A 25,721-nucleotide genomic window follows, 5' to 3' on the forward strand; every position below is an offset into this window, starting at 1 on the left:
CATGTGCTCGGCACACTTATGCACAATCTACATGAACAGAAGGCCCAGCCACTCCATTTTCTTAAACGTTTTAAGATCCCATTAAGACTATTTCCCAATGCCACCGAGAAAATTAGCCAGGTTTTCATGGGTGATTATTTTGTTCACTGATGTAGATAATGAATAAAAGCAGGCCTAAAACTTAACCTTGAGGAACCCCACTGGTAACATTACCCCATTCGGATTTTTTACCGTTAATGGTAACCTTCTGTTTCCTGTTGCTAGTCCATGCCCTTATGATTGGATTGGGGCGTGGATTAGCAACAGGAAACAGAGGGTTACCATTAACGGTAAAAAATCCAAATGGGGTAATGTTACCAGTGGGGTTCCTCAAGGTTCAGTTTTAGGCCCGCTTTTATTCATTATCTACATCAATGATATAGACAATGGGATAACTAGTGACATAGGTAAATTTGCGGATGACACCAAAATAGGACGCACTGTTAGGACAAGGGAGGATGCTAGAGCACTACAGGAGGATCTCAACCAACTGTCAGCTTGGTCAGAGAAATTGCAGATGAATTTTAACATTACCAAGTGTAGCGTACTAAGTGTAAGAACTCACAACCCATTACACGGGTTTAGTGTGGACTCCACAGCAATAGGTAAAGCAAAGTGTGAAAGGGATTTGGTATAGTGAACTCTGACCTAAAACTAAGGAAGCAATGTATTAGTGCGAGGAATAGGGCTAACAGGGTATTAGCCTTTATTAACAAGACGGTAACCAACAAAAATGCAGAGGTCATCCTCAGACTCTATTTAGCGTTAGTTAGGCCACACTTAGATTATGCTGTCCAGTTTTGATGCCCACACTACAGAATGGACATCAACTTGCTAGAATCAGTTCTGAGGAGGATGACCAAGATGATTCAGGGGCTTAGGAACCTCCCATATCAAGATAGGCTGAAACATCTCAATTTACATTCACTAGAAAGCCGAAGAGTGCGGGGAGATCTGAGAAGTATTCAAATGGGTCAAGGGTTACAACAAAGGCGATATAAGTACTGAGAATTAGCCAGCAGGATAGAACATGTAGTAATGGATTTAAATTAAAAAAGTATAGATTTAGGAGGGAAATAGGCAGGCATTGATTTAGCAATAGGGTGGTGGGGGAATGGAATAGACTCAACAATCACATAGTGAGTGCAGGGACGATAGCTTGTTTTAAGAGTAGACTTGACAGCTACATGGACAAGGATGACAGGTGGTATTGAGGGGGGGAATCTGGAACTGCCTTGTGTAGGCCATTCAGCCTCTTTAAGTCTCCTTATGTTCTTATGTTCTTATGAAGTTGGTTAAAAACATCAAAAGGATCACAAAGCAGTTCGTGGAAATCCCGCAACTTTTCCAAGAGGCTTTTCACATGGGCGAATTCAGTTGCCAATATGTTTAAAAATATGGGCTTAATGCTATTGAAGCCCCTGTTTTTGCAGTAAGTCAATCTTATGCTTTTGGAATCAGTGCAAAGAACTTGGACTTGGCATGTCTAGGGTGTCTTTCTTGCCTGCCTTACAGTGATTAGCTTTCAGCACATAACCTCTGCTCTATGCAATTCCGATTAGTATGTTCAGATCTAATAAAATACTGGTAAATATTCCATGGAATAAGTGGTATTTGTCCAGGTGAGATGTTTAGAACGGCTCAGACTACCACCACTAGGGGTTAGGTTAAGTTAGGTTGGAGGTCAGAGGTTAATAATTTGCTCATACATAGTACTGATCACTAGAGGTTGTAGATGGTTCTCTCATCCCCAGATTAACAGGACTAGAGGTTAGGTAAAGGGTCATAGGTTAATAATTGCTCATACATACTGATCACTGAAGGTTGTAGATGGTTTTCTCATATCCAGATTACCAGGACTAGAAGTTAGGTTAGGTCTCAAATTACCAGCACTAAGGGTTAGGTGAGGTTAGAGACCACAGGTTAAAAATTGCTCACACATTCTGTTCACTGGAGGTTGTAGACTTCTCTCAAGCTCAGACTTTCAGCACTAGAGGTTAGGTTACATTAGGGATTACAGGTTAATAATTGCTTGTACATACAGTTCGCAGGTCATAGATTGTTCTCTAAGGCTCATATTACCATTACTAAAGGTTATGTTATGTTAGAGGTCATAGGTTGATCATTTCTCTTACATAGGTACTGTGCACTGGGACTTGTAGATGGTTCTTCTTAGTCAGGTTGTTTCAGTAATTGAAACTCCCCTCCCTGGTGATGCTGCTCTGAATACAGTGATGCCTTCAAGGCTTGGTTCGACATAGCCAGATTGGGTTAACTGCTTGATGGCTGGCTTGCAAAATTAGGCTCCCAATACTGCTCCATTTTGCACATATATTCATAGATTTAGAGAATTATGCAATCACTGTGTAAAGAATACTGACATTGAAAAAAATTACCCTTGCAGGCAGCATACCATCCCTTGGGGCTGGCTTATTGTTTGGCTCTCTGCTTGGCTTTGGTGCCTACCAGCTGAGTGAGAACCCAAACAACTACTACCTGACCCTTGGCACCAGCACAGTACTTGGGGGCATCATGGGCATGCGCTTCCTGAACTCTGGAAAATTTATGCCAGCAGGCTTGATTGCTGGATTGAGGTGAGATGACCCTTTCCATTTATTATATATTACTTTTTCACCCCTCTTCACCCAATGACCAGAGTCATTGTGGAGCATCCACTGGAAATACCAGGGTCACTGACCTTGTTTTTGCTGATGATGCAGTAATCCTGGCAGAGCTGCTGGAGATTTTGGTGATGGCTCTCGAGGCACTGCGTGAGGAGGCGAAGCCCTTGGAACTTCAGGTCTCCTTGGCCAAGACCAAGGTACAGGTGTTTGGAGGTTTGCTGGATGAAACAGTAAAGACTGTTCATGTGTGTGGTGAAGACATTAAAATCTCGGAAAATTTCACACACCTTAGTAGCGTAGTTCAGAACAGTGGTGAGTCTCGCCAGGAAGCCTTACGGCGGATTGGCTTGATTTTGGACTTGCTCAGCACGAGTACAGTAGCACCTGGTTTATCCAGCACAAATGAGGGGAAGCTCGTGCCAGGTAAATCGTTTTGCCATTGTTTTGACTTACTCCTACAGAATTGCTTTTTTTTTTTTTTTTTTTTTTTTTTACGTCAAGGTCTATAGTGCCAGTAGTCTTTCTTGGTTGGGCTTGGTGGTTGGCCCAAGCCCATCATGGTGCAGGCAAGTCTTCATAGTGGCGCCATCTATTCTTAGCTGGTAGCAACGGATTTGAACCTACATCATTCAGGACAGGGATGGAGTACGTATTCATATTCGGTATTCGTATTCAAATACATTCGAACACTGTATTTGGGTGTATTCGTATCTGTATTCAAATAATTATCGATATAAATCAAAGTATTCTCATTTGTATTCAAATGCAAGAGAAAAATATTTGTATTCTGTGATGTGAATAATCTGACAAATATATACTTCAAAATATATACGTATGATCAGAAATAACAGGAGTTGTTCCTTACAACTCTAGCCCCCTGGGCGGACGCGGAATCGTCGTGAATATATAGTACGTGTTCATGAGCTCACTTACAGTTGCATAACTTTAGAACAGTGCTATACCCAGTTACGTCAAGAACGTATTTTTCAATGGAAAGTATTCATGAATGTATCCATGAATACTTTTTAGAAGTATTTGTATTTGGATTAAAACCAAATCGTTGTATTTGAATTTGTTGGAATTTGAAGCATTCACATTTGTATTCAAGTACGTAACTTTTGGAATCACTTCATCCCTGATCCAGGATGCAGCGAAATGTGGGACAGGCATGCTAACCACTCAGCCACCACCTCCCCAATAGAATAGAACTGTAGAATTGCTAATAAAGTAGATACATCCTCTCTTACCAAACACTAAGTAAGAACTGATTACTTAATATAAAGATGCCAGTACTTACCAATAAAGATGCGTAGGGAAGTAGGTTAGTACAGTACAGTATATCCAGGTAATCCACAGGTGTAGCCAGGCATAGCCACAGTAAGGCACAATAGTAGTTGTATAATCATTTACAGGCACTTAACCATAATGTTTCTTATCCTAACTTATTTCTTAAGTTCTTAATCTTAAAGTTCACTCTCATGTGCTAGTTAAAGGCCACTGGTACCGGCTCGTCAGCATAAGACGAGTCCATGGACACAGGCACTGGTGGCTCGGTTGATGTCCCTTCAGTGGATGTGCCTGGTTGAGGGTCATTAGGAGGCTCAGTACATGCCATGGCCTTGGCAGCCCTAGCACTGGCCTTGGCAAACAATTTTCTAATGTCTGGCTGTTTAATTGACTTCCTGCATTCGTCCATCACCTCATTCTTTATTGTATGAAGGTTCATCACGTCCTGTGCCTTGATGAATGCTTGATCAATAGGAGGCTTGTTTGATGTCCCTTCAGTGGATGTGCCTGGTTGAGGAGGGTCAGTAGGAGGCTCAGTAGATGCCTTAGCCTTGGCAGCCCTAGCACTGGTCTTTGCAAACAATTTTCTAATGTCTGACTGATTTATCGATTTCCTGCATGCGTCCATCACCTTTTTCTTTAGTGTGTGGAGGTTCATCATGTCCTGTGCCTTGATGATTGCTTGACACTGCAAACTTGATAAAGGTCTCCAATCCTGCCAAGGCCTCAGAAAATGATGGTGGGGTCTCCAAATCTTCACCATCACTTTCCTCCAGTGCTTGGTCATCTGCTCTGTCCATCTGCTTGGTCCATGGGATATTGCTGGAATGACTTTGTGTCAAACCGGCGACTACTCCATGAGATTGATTCGACACATATTCTGCATAGTCCGTCAATGCCAACCCCGACTATATCGGCATGTGGCACGTTACACAGAAGCTGATCCTGCTCATTGAGTTGTCTATGTTAGAGACAGTCCTGAGCAGAGGAGAGCAAGGGGACACTCATGAAGTTCGTGGCTTGAGCAAGTTGATAGATCCTGCTGGGAGGTAGCCTACTCGGGATGGGAAGGGGGCCTGCATGGATACTTGCCCGGAGGGACCCCTAGACTTGGTGTCATAGGGTGGGCGAGGCGACGTGCCCCGTAGTGTATGCCCCCATTGATTGATTGATTGATTGATTTCACCCCTCTAAAGACCTCCCAAAGTTGTTAAAGTATTTCATATTCAGCATAGGTTGAAACATCACTACATCACATAAGTCAGTGCTTATGAATTATACATTAAGCTGTTGTTTGCACACTTCAGCATCATTCATTTTAGCAAGCCATGAAAGCATGAATGAAAGTCTGATAGGTCTGACCATCTCTTGTAAATATGTAAAGATTACAGTAATTAGATATAAGATGTGGCTCTGCAAGCAGACATAAAACCAATATAGAGAGAGAGCTGGCAAGGTTACTGTACAATTTTACCATTTTTATAGAAAATATTAATGGGAAATACATAGGAACTTGAGGATCAGTTATACTAATTACAGCTATTATACTAATTACCCTCAAATATGATTAAAATTCGCCTCATGTTTCCCATAAAACAAACTGGCAGACTTATGGCACAGACTCCAAAACTGATGAGATGTAAGGCAATGTACTAACCTGGTGTTTTCTTCCTCCCCCAGCTTGGCCATGATAGGGAGACTGGGGGCAAGGGCTGCAGGACTCACAGGCACCAAGATGCAATAGTTTTATGTACCTATCCAAAAGTATACATGATGAATGTTAACAACTTTGGTAATAGACTTCATTGATAATATTTTACCTTGAGCATACCCTGTAAGCTTGCACATAATTATTAAACAAAAAATAAAAAAATCTCATCTCTTCCATCCTCTCTCCCTTATTGAACACATTCAGATAAAACAGTCTGTAATATAACTTGGCATTAGATTAGCAAACAACAACTGCTTTTAAAAGACCTGAAATGAAAAAAAGAATAACTGAAGGCACTGAGTTAACCAATAGGATATATAGTATAATAGCAAGATACTGAAATGAATTACTGACAGAAAACCTACAGGAAAAAAATTAACTTATTAACAGTACTTTCTATTTTTTTCCATCTGGGATATTTGACAACTGTGGAAAAAACTGCTAAATTAAAAGAAAAATATCACTGTTTAGACTTTAAAGATATGCATGTAACAAATTTCAACTTATGTAACAAATATACTCCTAGATGAGAGAGGAATCTCATCTTCCCATGCTAGAGACATGAAAATGACACAAGTAACATATGTCAGAGAAAAAGTGAAGATTAACAATGTGGTGATGAAGCAGAAACTTTGGAACCCTTTTATTTATTTATATATATATATATATATATATATATATATATATATATATATATATATATATATATATATATATATATATATATATTGTAAATTGGCAATATTGTAAATCAGTGTTTTCTTGCCATTGTCAGCTTAGAGAGGGATAATCATCAGGTTCACTTCACTTGGGTGCCATCTCATGTGGGCATCCCTTTTAATGAATAAGTGGATGCCTTGGCTCGGCGTGCCCTTAATAGGACTCTAGAAAGCACTCCTGCAGAATATACTTATAATAATATCAAGGGCAGACTAAAACTCCACAAAAAGCTCAATCGACTCTGACATTCCCAGCTGCTATGAGAGGGGTAGTCAAAGCTCTATCCACTATGTCCATGTTTCGCAAGACACCAATGTCACCTATGGTAGAAAGAGTGCCTTATATGATCTGGTTGTAATGCGTCTTAGACTAGGGTATAAATACTACTGGGAGGTGAGTGGTGCCCTGCCCGAATCTTGTGCTGTGTGCGCCAGGCTGGGAGGTCGCACCCAACATTATGTCCTTGAGTGTCATGCCATAGCCATATGTGAGATGGCGCCACTATAAACACTCGCCTGCGCCAGAACAGGCTGGGCCGACCATCAGGCCTCACCGGGAAGAAGCCTTGGACCGACCATCAGGATCCAAAGGGAAGAAGCCTACCGGCGGAATAGGCCAAGACGTAAAAATAAAAAAATAAAAGCCTGTTACCGTCCACAGGGTATAAGTGATGTGCCTTCCCTTGTCGCCTGGTTCATTAATCATGACACTGTAGCTGCCATTATTAAAGAGTACCCAAAGTTTGCTGCCAGATGGTGAGCTAGGTAATTGCATGTGTACCTACTCAAGAATATTGTCAATATTTACATTCCAATTCATTTTTGTTAACTAACTTCAACTTGTGTTTGTAGTTTTGTACAATGGAATTTTTTTTTTTTTTTTTTTTTTTTTTTTTTTTTTTTTTTTAACTAGCCTAGTAAGGGGTTTGTCTGCAAAGACCAGCCATCCCCCTTTGTTGTACTTTACAAAATAAATATTTCAATTCAATTCAATTCAGGTGCCAACCGTGTTAGTATGGCGTCCCTGACAGAACAATCGTCATCATGAGCGGGCTCGATACGTGTAAACACCTTGAGCTTTGAGTCATGGGTGCTCGGCCTGCTGTAATTCATCACCATCACGGCCTGATCACGTGTTAGACTCGTAGTGTTAGTGTTTAAGTGTTGAGCCCCTAGAGAGTGTACAGCTTACCAAGAAAGGTGCATGTGTGTGTGTGTGTGTGTGTTTTCCATCAAGGTTAGTGATTTTATTTACTTTTTTTTAAATAAAGAAATCTCTCTCTCTCTCTCTCTCTCTCTCTCTCTGCTGAGTGATTTGAAGTCTCCATAGGTTACTTTAAGTTTAGGGCCTGTAAGTCTGAGCACAGTCAAGGATCCAGATACATAGTTGGTACAAGAACAGGTTTAGGACAGATAGAGTTGCCTGAAGTTGTCATTTTCATGACAGCATATTATATTATTACCATACAGAAGAATATCTACTTTTATTCTGTTACTGTTTGGTTGCTAACCTTGGTTGTTATTATGATACATTGCCTGCCACGTTAGTAAAGACAAAAGGAGGCTGATTTTTTTTACCTAATAAAAAACATATGGCAAGATGGCAACATTAGAGCAAGAGAACTCACTAAACTCAGTACAGTATATGTATTTTCCACCAGTTGGTCAGTCACAGTCAGTGCCTCTGCAGTTTGCTTTTGAGATTACCAGTTCAGTGGCACCTACAGTATTATATAGTATTATACAGTATTATAGCTTAATTTAACTCATGGAATACTTTTAGTTAAAAAAAATTAATGATTTAATCATTTAATTAAATCAATTTGATTTAATCATTGCCAACCCTGTTTTCAATTCCTCTTTGTTATCTGACACGCCCTCAGTGATTACTCTCGTCACTTCAAAGCACATTTGTAAGGAAAAGCAGTGATCGGTAGCTGCTCCAGGTTAAGTTAGACAGGTTAGGCAGGTTAGGTTAATTCTAGCTTTTGGTTTCATTAATTAACTAACGCGGTGCTATTTCGTCTACTACTTGATCACCTGCTCTTCTGTTGTCACATATGTATTCTACTAACCTTCAAACCTCCCGAAAATCAGTAGGAGAGAGTGTGGAGATCAAAACAACTGCGGAAATAGCTGTGATTCTCGTCTCGATGTCATGGCGAATCACTGAACGAGCCGCGTCGTTCACTTCACTAACCTCTCACTCCTCACTCCCTCCCATAACCACATCATTCTGACAAATATGATGAACAGGGGTATATCAATACACCAAAAAGTTATTAGTACTGTTTTGCTGGAAGCTTCCCTCGGCGTCCATAAGCTTCTAGAAGGCTCCGGGAGGAGCGAGCAGGAGCAGGGCAAGGCGCCCAGGCGCGGCCAGACGCCAGGTGGGAAGTGTTGCCAACTCGCATATTTTTTTGCTATATGTTCTTGTATGATCTAAAATATACTGTAACATTCTAGACTGTACTGTTCTGGATATATATAGAAGAGGGCGAGAGAGTGCTAGTCCCAGTCATAGTAAGCTAGTGGTAAGTGAAGAGTCAGAGTGAAGTGTACTACTAAAGAAGAATATTAAACTACAGAAGCTGTGCAAAGTGTTTACATATCTCCCTCCCACGGAGTCTCCTGACGGCGACACGGAACCCAAGTAACACGTCCGGTATAACAGTACTTACAAATCAAGCTCCAAGTACAGTAACAAAGGGTGAAATAGTGGCCCGGGCCACGGACACGAGGTGATGAATACGAGTGATGGCTTCGTCCTTCGGAGTGAAAAGAAAATTGTAATAGTGGAAACTAACAAAAGGACATAGAAAAGCAAAGTCAGGGGAAGAAAAGACCAGAGAAACAGCTCAGTTCAGGGTGAAGTGTAAAAGTGTGAAGTAACTAAGTTTGTGTTGTGAAGTGTTGAGAAGTAGGACCTAAGAGTAAGAAGCGATACAAAGCGGAACAGGTCAAAAGAAGAAGAAGAAGAAATTGCGCACCGCTGCCAACACTGACGAAAAGTAGCGATAAAAGTAGATAGAAGTAGCGCATTACGAACTCGAGTAACACGTCACTATATAATCATACACACAAAAAGAAAGCAGATTAATTGAGAAAACTTACAAACTTATCAGAATTAGAAAAAAATGTCATGTGTCACCATGTGCATAACTTTAATTGGGGTTAATGAACTGACTATTTTTGGAAAGGAGGAGGTAGATTTCAGTGCACTAATCATCACTCTGATCACCATTTCCGTCGCGAATTACATGTTCCTGAGATATCAACAGAGAGAGAGAGAGAGAGAGAGAGAGAGAGAGAGAGAGATTCTACCGCAGTCCAGAACAGCAGCTGGTTTTCAAGTGCGTTCTGAACACTGATTCGTGGTTCTGAACCATGGCTCACATCCAGACGATAAACCAGGTGACAGAGACAAGTAACTACACCAGAGAACCACTTTGTTTGGCATTCAGTAACTACAACAGGACCTTAATTCAATTCACAACAGCAGAAGAATAGCATATCACCTAAACTGTTTAACTGAGCTTAAATTATTAAAAAAAATAATAACTGGACGAACATGGAATTGGAGTAAAATGAGGCAACGTAATCTTTGATTTGCAGATTATGTTCATTTTAGCGAAACTAGTGGCCAACTGCAGCATATAACAAAAAGAAAGCAAACAGGGAATGTCTGCAAGGAGGACTATAGCTAAATAAGAAGACTAAGGTTATGTTAAATAATCATACAAGTAACTAATCATCCAAGAGGAAGATCTTGAGCAGTAAATGAACGCATATACGGATAGAAAGATACATAGAAATCCGCCACTTGAATAAAAAATTAAAAAAAATATGTAGAAGACTGGTTTGAGTGTTCCCAGAAAACAAGGCAACACATAGTGAAGGGCTCTCTTAAAGTTGTGCTTGGAGCAATGGGATTTACATCAGTGCGTTCTCCCCATTATGGAAAATAAATTAGAAACATGGCAGTATCAAATCTTTGGAATGGAGATTGTGAGGTACCCGAAGAAGAATGTACAAGTATTAGCCCCCAGCACTACAGGTTATCGCCTGGAAGACGGGCGCTGCCTCATCCCGCGGGCCTGGGCCTGGCACCGGCGCAGCGCCAACAACCGAATGTTCCGCAAGCAGTCGGCGGCCGCCTCCTGCACGACATCGTCTTCAGACCCCAGCATCTCCAAGAGGAGCTGAAAAATAAACAAATTTACTAACTTTACTACTTTACAGAGGACAGTATATATATATATATATATATATATATATATATATATATATATATATATATATATATATATATATATATATATATATATATATATATATATATATATAAGATCAGAAAAATTGATGACCTAAAAGCCAGTAACACAATATAGCTAAGGATAAACTGTGCTGAAAAAGCCTTCCCTTTTTTCTGTCCGTGGCTGTTGGATCGCTTTTAGTATCCGCCTGAATTATCTTCTTTTCAGAATTATGAGGATACTGACAGCAATTTCCATTCTGTCCAAATTTACTTCTGTCCAAAGCTGAATGCTTTATGTACATGAAGCACCAACGTAGATTTGCTGGCGTGCCATATGCTGCCAGTCACTCACCGGAACAGCGCCTCTGGTGTAGAGTGACAACAGTTCTCCGGCTCCAGGGAGAGGCGGTGCAGCGCCCGGCAGGTGGGCCGCCTGATGGTGCTGTCGTCTGTCTCGAGGTACCTGAGGGAGCGAGGCAGACTTGCTTTGCTTGAACCGTCACCTGGGTTTAATCTCTTAATGGAGGAGTATATGTATGTTATATATATATATATATATATATATATATATATATATATATATATATATATATATATATATATATATATATATATATATATATATATATATATATATATATATATATATATATATATATATATATATATATATATATATATATATATATATATATATATATATATATATATATATATATATATATATATATATATATATATATATATATATATATATATATATATATATATATATATATATATATATATATATATATATATATATATATATATATATATATATATATATATATATATATATATATATATATATATATATATATATATATATATATATATATATATATATATATATATATATATATATATATATATATATATATATATATATGTATGCTCATTTAGATCATATATAATAATTTTTAGCCATCACTAGTCCACTGCAGGACAAAGGCCTTTTCCAACATTCTCGCCCTCTCTTTGATGCATGAGATTACTTAATAGCGCTATAGATAAAACAAATTAAAAAAAAAAGGCATGACACTGCAAAAATCGTGGGATTCATGGGGAAAAATGCTGACGACAGAATGTGAGTAGTTTGGGGGAGGCTCAACAACTAAGTGCCAGATTAAAGATGAGACCTTTTGAAAGTAAGACATTAATCCTTCAGGATCTTAGGTCGCTGTGTTCTTTGGCTTGAATGATGAGGTTGTTTCTATATTTACTCAATCTTTTGTTTGATTCTCGTAATCTACTTATAAATATTTCACTGTTCCCAAATCCATTATAACAAAAATCTTTTCAACGGATTATATATAACTTTCTCCGTTGGTAGTATGATGAACTGTTGGACTCTCACTTCTAAGAAGAAAATACTTTTGAGGGAGCATGAAGATGTCATATTATCGAAGCACCAAAAATCTAAAAGGTCCTTAACCTTACCCATTGATTTTATTATCCAACCTGATGTTGATCAAGCCCATGAGCTGTGTCCACTTCTATATGTGAACGCGTTGAGGAAGGCTGAGGCCACAACTCTTAACGAGTAATCAGTAATCATTAACACATTTTCATATTTGATTTATAGCCTTTAAACATTCCTGACTTGTGTAATGATATATAGGCATTCTCTAATGTACTTTTTTACTTAATTATTTTACAGGAAGAAAATATAGATTGAATCACTTACTGCACAAGCGGCGCTACTGCCCCAGCCTGACCAAACAGCAGACCAGTCTCCCGAGAAACGCAGCAGGCAGCGATGGCCTCGGCAAGGAAGGGTCGTAGACTATCGTTTTCCTGGGGAAGGACAGCTTGTCAGTTAGCGTTCAAGAAAGATGAGCGTGAGATCGCGCAAAAAGGAGGATTACATTATGTAATTTGTAGGATGTTAGTTATCAAAACAGAGACCAATTTCATATTTAATTAATGTAGTTATCAGTATTCACCAAAGGCAATTATTTAGGATTATCAGCTCTTAATTAAGACAATTTCTTTAATTACGAGACGGAATTCATCAACTCTTTAGTTTAAGACAGAGATGATGAAGAGTTGCTATTATAATAAAAAATCAGATGATTTCAATTATTTTAACTCGTACCAAGCAACTAGGTTGATTACAGGAAAAAATAGCTACAAAGAATGACTGGTCGAATCATAAAGATAAAAATCAAGCTAAGAAAAAGAATGCTGGTGCCAGATCGGTCAGGTGTTCGGTACAAGCATCGGTGAAAAAGGTAAACCAGACAACCCGTCCTGGTGGCCTCCGTGGTGCTCAGTCACTGGTACAGACAGAACTTTGCACCTTTCGCTCACGGCTCGAACCCGACTCTTCCTGAGGGCAGTTCCAAACCTGGTGAGAATGATCATTTGTTAATCACTCAAGAAGTGTCCTGGTCCTGAAGACGGCCCGGCTCTCAGGGCGATGTTGTCAAGGTACACGGAACTGATGCCGCAGGGCTCACTCTGAAGCCTTTGTCGCTTAGCAGGTGGTGCGACCGTATGGGTGATCGATAACACACATTTACAATATATGTATTGATTTTGTGAAGCTGTTTATCTTGAAATGTAACACAGATCAGTAAAATAAGGTGACAACAAAAGCTGTCCATAAAGAAGTTAATTTCGATATTTAATATTAAACATATAAAAATTGTTTCATTAAATAATGTTTTTCTTTAATAATTGCCATATGCAAGCTAAGCTTTCACCGTACCATGGCACAAGAAAACTTTGTCCTGGACTGTCGGGAACTTGAAAACTATGAGGAAATCTGTAGAAAAGAAATAATAAATAAGCAAAGGCCAGAGCAACGTTTTAGCTTTACACTTTGACAAATAATCTTCGTGCAATGTAAGAGCCAAGATATATATATATATATATATATATATATATATATATATATATATATATATATATATATATATATATATACAGAGAGAGAGAGAGAGAGAGAGAGAGAGAGAGAGAGAGAGAGAGAGAGAGAGAGAGAGAGAGAGAGAGAGAGAGAGAGAGAGAGAGAGAGAGAGAGAGAGAGAGAGAGAGAGAGAGAGAGAGAGAGAGAGAGAGAGAGAGAGAGAGAGAGAGAGAGAGACTTAGATAGTTCGGTCATATTATATTGTAAAATATTGCATCCGTTATTTGGTCGATGGCAAATCAGTAGCAATGTTGTATTATTAGCACCAGCAGCAGCAACAGTAGTAGTAGTAGTAGTAGTAGTAGTAGTAGTAGATATTGTGTTAGTTGTATTGGTGTTTGCATTAGGAGTAGTATCAGTTCTGCGTTCTTTGGTACAGTATTTGAATTAAGAGTTGTTGAGTATATTATTTAGAAAATGTATATCTAATTAACGAAATATGTTTCGTTTAGTTAACCATCAATTGGGATTACTCACAATTTGCGTATGCTTGGTATCAGTTAGCATAGATGATTCGTGTTAGTATTTATGACACAGTATTCAAGTAACTATCAAGAGCATTGTCTAGTAGTTAGTTAACAAAACATGTGAATTATAAGACACACTGCACCCAGACGTCTCCATGTCGGGTGTGATGCGGGGCAGTGCCTGAGCAACTTGCTGTCAGTTCATGAAGTGTCAACCACAGCCCCTTCAGTAATACTTGCCTCTATTAAACTTAGGACAGATGATATAACGAACACCAATCATGCAATACGCACTCCCTAAAATGTTTACATGGTACACCGATATGTAAACTAAAGTTCCTTGTCGTTGGTGCATTCATGCATGAGCAAGAGTAAAACACGACCGAAACGAACAAGTCTGTCATAGGATCCGCGGGCCCGGCTGTCCCCTGAGGCCTCAGAAAAAGTCGCACCACTAGCTTTACAGAGTGATGCATCGCCAGAAAACACGACATCTACAGGAAACACACAGAGCAAAGTTTGGGAAGTAACTGGCTGTAAGGCTTTAGAAAAATAGCAATGATGATAATATTAATTAATGGGTCATTTATTTTTTAGTACGTCGCTTGCGTGGGCCGCCGCGCCTCCTAGCCGGGCTCTGGCGCGTCCACCTTTTCCTGACGGCTGTGACGCGCGACTTCGCATCAGCTGTTAAAACAAAGTCATGGAGGGTCACTTGTGATTGCAAAAGCAGGTGCTTACTAATGGTGCTGGAAACCCTTGGACAGTGTTGTGTAGTGGAGTGGTGGAGTGCAAGAGTGTAACGGAACAGAGGTGAGAACATCCTTGAGATAAATCATTTCATTGGAGATAGTAATGTTTGTACTTGAATGAAGTATTTTTTTAAATTTAATTACTTATTCGTTAGTTAAATATCAGAGGCAAAAGAGGGTTTGATGAGTAAGGCAGATTTATCACTATGTCCTTCAGGTGTAGATGTGAACACCATATTCATTTCATTCAATAATAATATTTACACACGAACAATAAAATGAGAATGATGCGAAAATAATATCCCACGTGCACTATACCCAAAATGCACTATATGCCCCTCTAACTTGGCGACTCCACTCTGGGTTAAACAGCCGTTAGCAGAGGCTCCAAAACCTTGTTATCTGTTCACACTGATTATTTCACAACAAATATTTGCTGAATAACACCAGAACATTAAGGTTCATCAGTTGCTTGTTGTTGTTTGTTGCTGCGCAGAGAAACGAAAAAAGACAATTTTTCAGTTACATGAATATTACAAATTATTCATTGTTGGCTCACGCATCACGCATCACTTCGATTTGAGAACCTCTGCCGTGAGTAGTGCTGTCAGCGTTGCTTTTATTCATGCTTGTATTGGCCTAAGGTATGTAATGCCTATCCGTAACTAATAATTATAACAAGGAACTACGTCTTTTTGTTTTGCGTCATAGGCAAGCTACTTTATATTACTGTCAAGGCTTAGTGAGGGGACGAAACAGCGGATGCGTTTCCAAGATGAATGAAGGAAAGGGATATGTACAGCAGGTATTATCTCTCAGAAAGAAAGGAATAGTGACATGCCATAAATGAATTGCTTGAAAATGTAATTCGGTTAGGATAAAAAGATGTTAATTAACCATTTTCTTACCTGTTACTTTTCAGTGTAAATTCAAAAGTCATTTACTGAACGCACCACTGAAACCCATCATTTCCAAGGCTTCTGCTTGGATATGATGTGACTGATTTAATTACCATACATTACATAACCTAATAAAGTCAGACTGTGTTAATGCATAATACACTTCATAAACAATAGACTTAAAACTTAATAATAAAAAGCTCACGTATATACAAGTATACAAACATACATATAAACACACACACACACACACACACACACACACACACACACACACACACACACACACACACACACACACACACACACACACACACACACACACAAACATTTACAAACACATTCACTCTCACACACACACACACACACACACACACACACACACACACACACACACACACACACACACACACACACACACACACACACACACACACACACACACACACACACACACACACACACACACACACACACACACACACACACGTACCCATTCCCCACACGTTTAACAGCAAGCATATCCGTGACCTACCCGAACAGCCAGGCGGGAGAGTGAGGTGACAGCCCCATAGTCCGTCATGATGGCAAGGTTTTGAGGGTCTCTGGCGATCTTGGCGATGGCTGCACACACCGCCGAAAGAACCGACTCGCTCTCACTCTCCAGCAGCGACACCAGCAGCTCTATGCCCCCGACGAGGCTTCTCACCACCTCGGCCAGGCCTTCCTGCAGCGACAATTCCGTGACCATCTCAAGTCGTGACCGAATATCAACATGGCATCCAAAGCGACTGTTTTCAATTCGGCCGGTGTTTCTGAGCCAGGCACGTTTGATAATGAAAATATTACTTCACACACACATACACACACACACACACACACACACACACACACACACACACACACACACACACACACACACACATACACACACACACACTTATTCACACACTAAGGTTAGGGGCCATATTGAATAAAATAGACTATATAGTATTTTGTGACTAACCAGCACCTCCTACAATAATTATTTAAAATTAATTTTCACGGATACTTTGTTCACACCCTAAAATAATAAAGATAACACTTACACTCTCCTGCTGTAGACAGGTGCAGATGGCATTTGCTGCCGAGGCCTGGATGCGGCAGTTAGGATTCTTCAGGTGAGACCATAAGAGACGCAAACCGTCTTGTTTCAGAAGAGCATTTAGCGCGTCTTCGTCCGCCGCGCATGACCCCAGGGCGTGGGTCACGTTGAGGAGAAGTTTGTCGGACGTTCTTCGAAGGAGCTGTATGAGGGTGGTGACTCTGCCGCGGAGAAGCACCAGGCAACACTCCGGGTCCCCAGCTAACTCACCCAGGGTCCGACAACGTTTAGAGAACCTGAGAACACGACGCAGTAGGTCAACTGCATGGTTACTCAGCATTCAGAAGAAAAAAAACAAAAGATATTATTACAAAAGATAGAGAGAGAGAGAGAGAGAGAGAGAGAGAGAGAGAGAGAGAGAGAGAGAGAGAGAGAGAGAGAGAGAGAGAGAGAGAGAGAGAGAGAGAGAGAGAGAGAGAGAGAGAGAGAGAGAGAGAGAGAGAGAGAGAGAGAGAGAGAGAGAGAGAGAGAGAGAGAGAGAGAGAGAGAGAGAGAGAGAGACGGGGTGACCGTGTGGTGGACAGGCAGCAGTAGACGGACCTTTTCGTCGTTGTGGTGCAGCAGGGCCACCAGCACGGGCACGGCGGTCAGGTCCTTGACGGCCGTCACGTGCTCCGGGAGGAGACACACGTGCCAGATGGCCTCCGACACGGCCTCCAACAGTTCACTGTCCCCAACTGCTTGCCCACAGGCTGCAGGAAGCAAACCAAATATCTCTACTGAACCACTCGCCGTCATTCTTCATTAATTTCTTTAACTTTCAATGTACTGGATCCTACTTCGGGAAGGAGAAAACACCTACATTTTTTAAACATTTGCTAGAAAACGATAAATCTCATATACTTAAGATTGCAACAGTAAAAATCACTGAAGTTTTTTTGTTGTATCTGCACCCTGAAGGGAGGCTTTGGTAGCTTATCACAATAATAATAATTTAATAATCCTGAAGTTTAACTCGCGGATCAAGTGATGAATCAATGGAATTGAATCTTACCCTTTGCATCAGAAATTTCTGGATCCTTCTGGCTTTCGACCTCTGCAGCACTCGATGCCCCAACGGCTGACTCCACTTCTGAGGCAACCGCAGTTGGTGCTTGTCCTGACCCCACCCTGCCGCCCGTAGTACTACCCGTATCTGGCATCACTGATTGCTGGCCAAGGGAAAAGTTTGACGGTTAACTGGCCTGTACTTAGTAGATCTCGAGGATGACGATTACACGTGTACCCAGTCATCTTCTGCCCATAACTCTTGGCGTAAATTTTAGATTTTTCTCAAGATCTTTGTAAGGCGACAAGTTTGTGAACCGTTTGTTTGGGCTGTCAGGATATACCAAGGAGATATACTGACTACACCTTTCTCTCAAAGGGGAATGGCAAGTTACCTTTTATAATATTACTATGTTTACCAGAGCACTAGCTCCAGCTTATTCGTGTCATCCTTCAGATTTCATTTTCATTGACTCGGTTTACATTTACTGTTTCTTCAAGGTTATTTTTTCTTCTCAAGTGTTTCGTTACTTTTCGTTACCCCATCAACTGATTATTAAATATTACAATCACTTTCTTCATTATCTGTATTTTAAGCCTTGATTCATTTAGGCCTACAGGTAACTGCAATGTGGTCGTCTTTACCTTTCTGGATCGTGGCGGCCCCGGGGCATCTCCCAGCAAGCCTGTCTCCCGAGCAAAGGCAGGGTCTTTTTCCACCAGGGCATCCACATACGACTGAGCTTCCCGCGAGAGGAGCGTCACCAGCACGCGGAGGCCCCCCTCCCGCACCAGCCGGGCACTGGTGGCCTCCAGCACGGAGCACTGCATGCAAGGAAGATACAAGTGAGAGTTACATTTACAGATCATGATATGGCTGGAATAACGGTGCGGCTACAATAATGCCAAATACATAATATTTGTGCCAAGAATAATCATTGCCAGTTTTATGTACCGGTAATCCCTAACATCTCGAAATATATACCTGTGAGGCTGCCTCTAGGTTACACGATATTTGTGCTAAATGAAACTTTTGGGTTCCCTTTTACGCATAGATTATTTTTATTACAAATTTCAACTCGACTAAGAATAGGTTTAGCAGACAAGTTATATGTTTATGCGGACAATGATATAGCGGCTGAACATCACATTCGGGTCACAAAGTACTTATTGAAATTTTCTGTTGAGGGATTGAGGCTACTTAAATGTCTCGGCAGGGTCGGTTCAAAGGGTTTTGCTGTTTGTTTTGGTTGTCTTATAAGGTATAAAAACCTGTAACTACCTTAGCCAGAATGAAAGTACGAAATACAACTCACCCTCGCCAGCGCCTTCGTGGCCAGCACCTGAAGGTTGGGGGTGGAGGCGTGGAGCAGCCGAACAAGGGCAGACGTGTAGCCCGCCTCCTCCACACGCTGACGGAACGCTGCCTGAAATGTAAAACGGCAGCACAAAAGAAAGATAAAGTATATATTATATTTCAATGATATAGATAGATAGATAGATAGATAGATAGATGCACACACGAAAATAGATTAGCTACAACGATAGGCAGATAGATGGACAGAAAGATAAATGGGTAGATACAAACATAATTAGATCACTATGTAGGAAGATATGTAGGTAGACAAATATGTAAATAAATCAGTATATATACTTGTAAAAAGTAAACAAAAGACGTTATCGAAACCTCCGTGATGCACTGGTGAATGACGCCAACAACAGGAACCAGAAGACCCGGGCGGGACACGGAGAGGAGGCTCCCCACTAACTCCAGGCCGCCCGCCCGCAGCAGCGCCAGGCGCCCGCTCCTGGAGACTGTGCACGCCCACAGCGCCTGCGCCGCCCCCTCAACGGCAGCTGCCTGCTGGTGGTCCACTACCAGGGTGTTGGGCTCCGTGCGGAGGAGAGCCACCTGTAAGGGGCCGACAACGGCCCCAAACAGAGGACAGAGAGAGTAGCCAAACAAGAGAGCTAGATTCGGTTGGCGAGATGTCTTTAGACTCCACTTTTGTAAACGTTTAAGTCGTAGGAAAGAGGAAATACAGAGGAAAGAAAGCTGTTCCTGAGTTTACCAGCGAAAGGAATGAAAGAATGAAATACTAGTTAACTCTTGCATAAGAAATCTGGACAGCAGATACTTAAAGAAACATTTTCAAACACTATCTACCAGCTTTGGGATGCCGTCGTCCCTGATGAGCGCAGCACGCGCGGCGGGCAGCACACACACCTGCGCCAACACCGCCGCAGCTAAGCCGCGAACTTCGACGTGGCTGTGACCCACCAGCCCCTGAAGAACCTGCACCAACACGACACCCAAAAGACTCGGCATGAATCCAAATCCAATTCACGCTAATGCGTATAAAAAAAGGTCGTGGGGTTAAAATTCGGGAACCTATAATAAAAATGTGAAATGCATTGATTGCTCACAGGGTAATTTCCAGTTTCAGACATTGCATATTAAACAGTATGTTATAGTACTGTGAATGTGTTGTATGGTTATCAACTTCATCCATAATACAACTACTGAGACTTAGCTTTCTGATGAGACTTAAATGGTCATGGTCAAGAAAACACGACTGTGAAAATAAGAGGAAATCGGATAACGTGTCATCTCGTGTGTCAGCCGTTTCAGTGTGCAAGTGTGAGCTAAACATTTGTCTGTTGGTGCGTTACCGTTATCGTTTATATTGAAGTATTATATATAAAATGTATTATTCATGCTATCTTTGATCGTATTAAGTTTCAGCAGCGCCAGTTAAAATCATATATGTATGATGAGTTAATTGGCTTGATGTATAACTGGCTTAAAAAGTTTGTGGCCGTTTCACTCTTAAGAAAACTGTAATTCACCCGTGCACTGCAAACCAATTTAGAGTAAGCGTCCAACAATCGAGTGAAGCGCTTCCAAAGTTTGGGATGGCTTGAATTCTTTCTTTCTTGATTTCAACCAATACTTTTGTTGTATGATGGCACGTTCAAAGTACAGCATGGCATGGGCGTGACAAGACAAACACTCAACCTATGGAAAGCAACAAGCTTCCTTCCACTCTCTCTCTCCTCTCTCTCTCTATATATATATATATATATATATATATATATATCTATATATATATATATATATATATATATCTCTCTCTCTCTCTCTCTCTCTCTCTCTCTCTCTCTGTGTGTGTGTGTGTGTGTGTGTGTAATTCACCACGGCCTGATCACGGGTTGGATTCGTAATCGCCAGCAGGTACCCTCCCGACATGAGCAAGCGCTCTTTATCGTCGATCTCTGGGTACTGTCAGGACCTCACACACCACACACCCCATCCCCCTTGCTCAAGGGGGGAAAGTAACCACTCGGAAAGAATCCGGCCTGAGCGGGCTCGAACTGCCGCCTTGTCAGACCGTGAATCCTGGCAGCGCAGCGCTCTACCAGTGTGTGTGTGTGTGTGTGTGTGTGTGTGTGTCCTTACCTGCAACCCCCCGAGCCTGTGCACCGCAGACCGCGTCGAGGCGTGGCCACAGGCTGCCTGGAGCACCTGAAGGGATCCGATCTGTCGATTAATAGAATTAATTAAAATCATACACTATAAAGAGTCTTGAGAAATAATTAACTTGCACTGTTTTCCTTTTACACTATTATTATTATTATTATTATTATTATTATTATTATTATTATTATTATTATTATTATTATTATTATTATTATTATTATTATTATTATTATTATTATTATTATTATTATTATTATTATTATTATTATTATTATTTATTATCATCATTATTATGTTCACTGCTTGTTTTCTGTTGTTTTTCCATTATTTTTGTATAACACAAAAGTCGCAAGTCATGAGGTTAACTGATGGATGAACACTATGCATTAATGCCGCCGTAACACTCACATTGCATCTCAGGTTGCAGGTCCTCAGGATGTTGAGCAGCACCTCCAGACCTCCCACCATCTTGAGGGCCAGCTGGCAGACCTCCTGGTGCAGCCCGCAGTCCTTGAGGCCGACGAGCGCTATGGTGGTGCAGGTCGCGTTGCCAACTTTCAGGTACTGCCAAGAAGATGCAGGAGATTTTTTTTGTCAAAGCAAAAAAAAAAAAAAACTACAAAAAGAGGATTCGCAAATTAGTAAAATCAAACTTCTCTCCCTCTCGCTCGTACACACACACACACACACACACACACACACACACACACACACACACACACACACACACTGGGGCACACAACCGGCAAGTGCCAAACAGTCAGCGGGGATAAACAGTCATCAGACTATGGTGTGTGTGTGTGTGTGTGTGTGTGTGTGTGTGTGTGTGTGACATTTCCTCCTTACCTTAACCATCTTGTGAATCTGCCAGTAGTCTACACAGAGCTCCGCAGACGGCAAGTCCAGCTGGTAAATATCTTCCTCGTCATCTCCCTCTTCGTCATCCTCCTCTCCTTCCTCCACGGGCTGTTCGTCCTCTGATTGATAAGGTTCAACCTGGGAAAACTACGTATGCATTGTTTAGCATCTTATAACACACAGTTGTTAGCGCTGGAAGAAAGAAGAGGTGACCTAATTACATTATTTAAGCTTGAAAAGGATGGGTTACCGCCATATTACAGTGAACCACTACCAACATTATATAGATTCAGCGACAGGAGCACACACACAAGGTGAGCGACCATGGTTGGATGCCAAAACAAAGATTTTAAAGACAATGAGAGATGAGAGGAGTCAGTTGAGAGCTTTTTCAGCCACACCTTGATCATATCTATTGGAAAATACTCAGAAAAGATGCAGATGATATGTTTGTGACATTCCTAAATGATATACAAAGTGTCTACCGTTAGATATTTTTTTACGTAGTTTAACAATGTTCTATGATTATGTATTTTTAACTTTGATATGCTATTTAAGATATTTCATAGTTTTGTTTTGATGATTTTCATTGGTGTCATATAATAATAAAACCTTTAATCGGCACTTTTCACCTTGATTTTCATTATCCTTCAGTACAAGGTTTCTGTAGTGAGGTAAACTGTACGCTGAATTGTAAATATGGTGGTAGACCGCAAGCTAAAGTAGAAACGGTCGCGTAGACCGCATACTAAAGTAGCACCCTTTTAAATGACCTTGAGAAATCAGATAACAACGACCTAATACTGAAAAGAGGAAATGAAGACCGAGAACTAAGAGGCCCTAAGAAAAAAGTTGAATGGAACATACCTATCGGACGCAAAGAAACACACGCACACACCCATACACACTCGTTTACACACATTCGTAACAATATGGAAACGAGACCGTACGAGCGTATAATTTATAGCTACAATAACAACTAGGCAATAGCCACTTTATAAATAAGCATTGGAAAACCATTGGTAAACCCTATATCATTCTCACTTCCGATCACGGGCCCTCATAAAACGGTATATGTAGAGACAAATGGAATATCGACCACAAAGAATCTTCAGCAAAGCATGTCAGGTGAAGCTGTGTCCCTTACCTGGAGTCTGACGCTGGAACGACGGCGCGGGTTGGTGTCTGTGCTGGCGGCGACGCTCTCCAGTCGATGCGGGGCGAGGGAGGCGCGGCGCGATGGCATGGCAAGTGCTGAAGAGCCTCGGACACTGTGGGGACGTGATAGAAAAGTAGACAATTAAAATTTGTAAAAAAAAAAAAGAGTAGAGAGGAGACAATTGCACGGAGGCGAAAAAAGGAAAAAACGGTGTGCTAAAACATGAAAAGGTTGATGACGGAGTGCTGCAGGACTCCGGAAATTGCAGGAAATGTGATAGAAAAGAGGTCAGAGCTAAGGCACATAAGTGAGAAAAAAGGTAGTGAGGAGAAGGGTGCACGGAGGTGAGGAAAGTGATAAAATGTACTGAAGTAAGAGAATGGATAAGAAAAGGGTGAGGAGAGGAAACTCCAGGAAAGGTTGTAAACATACGAGAGAGCTATGACAGATAACTGAAAAAATAGAGAGGACAAAGGTGAACGAAACTGAGAAAAGAAAAAAACAAAAGGGCAGGAGAGAATGGATAAGAAAGGGTGATGAGAGGAAAACATAAGAAAGGAGGTATATATATATATATATATATATATATATATATATATATATATATATATATATATATATATATATATATATATATATACACACACACAAACACTCACACACACACACACACACACACACACACACACACACACACACACACACACACACACACACACACACACACACACACACACACACACACACACACACACACACACACACATATATACACATATATATATATATATTTATATATATATATATATATATATATATATATATATATATATATATATATATATATATATATATATAAATATATATATATTTATATATATTTTTTTTCTTTTTTTTTTCACGTTGTTGCCTATTGCGCCGGTAGGCATCTTCCTGGTGGGGCCTGATGGTCGGCCCAAGGCTTCTTCCAGGTGGGGCCTGATGGTCGGCCCAGCCCGTTCTGGCGCAGGCGAGTGTTTATAGTGGCGCCATCTTGCATTGGCTCATGCTGCCCCTGAACTCGTTCTTGATCTGCTTGGACGGCTTCCTCTAGAGTCCGGGTTGATGTGTGGTCTTCACCACAGCCTGTGGGTAGTTATAAGCCACTCGTCTGATATACATATATATATATATATATATATATATATATATATATATATATATATATATATATATATATATATATATATATATATATATATATATATGTATGTACACACACACACACACACACACACACACACACACACACACACACACACACACACACACACACAAATATATATATATATATATATATATATATATATATATATATATATATATATATATATATATATATATATATTTGTTTGTTTGTATGTATCTATGCACATGTATCTATCTTTATCTCAGTGTCTCATTCCAGCTCGCAATGCCTTTCCGTCTTTTCATCTATCGATATGCCCAGCTGACGAACAACGAACACACGCGAGAACATGCAAGAGGACAATTACCGACACAGGCCATAAAGAACAGAAACTATGTGCACATTCTAATAAGAAATAATTGAGAAATTACCTCAGTGATTGAAAGTTGTGGGTCTCAGGTACACGCTAGTGGTTAACACAGACAAGATTATATAAACAAAATGAAAATAGATCACATATTCAGTCAGCGATACTTCCGAACCAGCAGAAGTATTGCTTCTCTTGCTTCTGCAGCTGTTGTTGACACGCGTTGCCTAGGCAACCTGTTTTTGACCGTGTTCACGCAACCATGGGGGTGGACGTGTAACAGGAGGAGGAAGCATGACGTCACAACCCTGACGTAATCGTGTCATTCGCTCGCTCTCCGCTGCCTCAACTGAACAAAATCAAGCCAAGTACTCGAGTGTACCTTGCAGCATCTCAGTTATTCATTAGTACAATGCTGTTCTGTCAGCAAATAGCTGTGCGAAAAGGGATCGAAGGGATTCTTAAAAAACACTCCAAGTAGACGTAGAAAAGTTTTTAAAAAATCATAAAAATGGACCAAAATAGGTTGAAGTGTATATGCGAATTGAAACGAAGAATTTCCCACCTTTTATTATCTTCATGAGCATTGGAGTAGTGCTGTGGATTAAATAATGGAGCATGTAAACAACACACTAGAATGTGAGGCGTTATGATATCAGTGAGCAGACTTGACGGTAAAATCAAAAGTAAAGTTTGGGGGCAAGCTTTTTTTATTATCTTACCCAACAGGCTGCAAAACTCACTACTTTTCAATCACCGGGTAGGTACAGTCTGGTGACCACGAGTCCAGCACGGGATCAGGCCAAGGTTGTGGTGAATTACACACACAAACTTTTTCTACAGCT

At 40.5% G+C, this 25,721-nt stretch overlaps 2 protein-coding genes across 2 annotated transcripts in view; one reads left to right on the forward strand and one right to left on the reverse strand.

Moving 5' to 3' along the window:
* The window catches only part of LOC127007231 (transmembrane protein 14C-like), a 6,936-nt gene extending 1,108 nt beyond the window's left edge, over positions 1–5,828 (forward strand). Inside the window, exons 3-4 of the mRNA XM_050877943.1 lie at positions 2,444–2,633; positions 5,631–5,828. Of these exons, the coding sequence (XP_050733900.1) occupies positions 2,444–2,633; positions 5,631–5,694 (254 nt within the window). The 3' untranslated portion in view covers positions 5,695–5,828. The remainder of the gene's footprint in view (positions 1–2,443; positions 2,634–5,630) is intronic.
* Positions 5,829–10,986: 5,158 nt separating this feature from the next.
* On the reverse strand, positions 10,987–25,086 carry LOC127007541 (outer dynein arm-docking complex subunit 2-like). Its single transcript, XM_050878711.1, has 15 exons — positions 24,941–25,086; positions 23,330–23,453; positions 22,171–22,329; positions 21,733–21,888; positions 21,304–21,384; positions 20,011–20,139; positions 19,531–19,755; positions 19,160–19,270; positions 18,489–18,668; positions 17,851–18,007; positions 17,397–17,533; positions 16,801–17,061; positions 16,248–16,439; positions 12,368–12,477; positions 10,987–11,101 (listed from the first exon to the last, which is right to left on the reverse strand). Exons 2-15 carry the CDS (start codon positions 23,426–23,428, stop codon positions 10,987–10,989), a joined length of 2,112 nt encoding a protein of 703 aa, XP_050734668.1. The 5' UTR covers positions 23,429–23,453; positions 24,941–25,086.
* Between the last annotated feature and the right edge of the window lie 635 nt (positions 25,087–25,721).

The sequence above is a fragment of the Eriocheir sinensis genome, chromosome 35, assembly GCF_024679095.1.
Source record: "Eriocheir sinensis breed Jianghai 21 chromosome 35, ASM2467909v1, whole genome shotgun sequence".
Lineage (NCBI taxonomy): Eukaryota > Metazoa > Arthropoda > Malacostraca > Decapoda > Varunidae > Eriocheir > Eriocheir sinensis.

Bases quoted from the DNA above. Each gene is read 5' to 3' on its own strand.
- LOC127007541 (XM_050878711.1), bottom strand. From the start codon at position 23,428: ATGCCATCGCGCCGCGCCTCCCTCGCCCCGCATCGACTGGAGAGCGTC. The intron at 21,889-22,170 runs GTAAGGAGGAAA...TCTTCTTGGCAG, and splicing joins AGATTCACAAGATGGTTAAG to TACCTGAAAGTTGGCAACGC. The intron at 19,271-19,530 runs GTTTCGATAACG...TTTACATTTCAG, and splicing joins TTCACCAGTGCATCACGGAG to GCAGCGTTCCGTCAGCGTGT.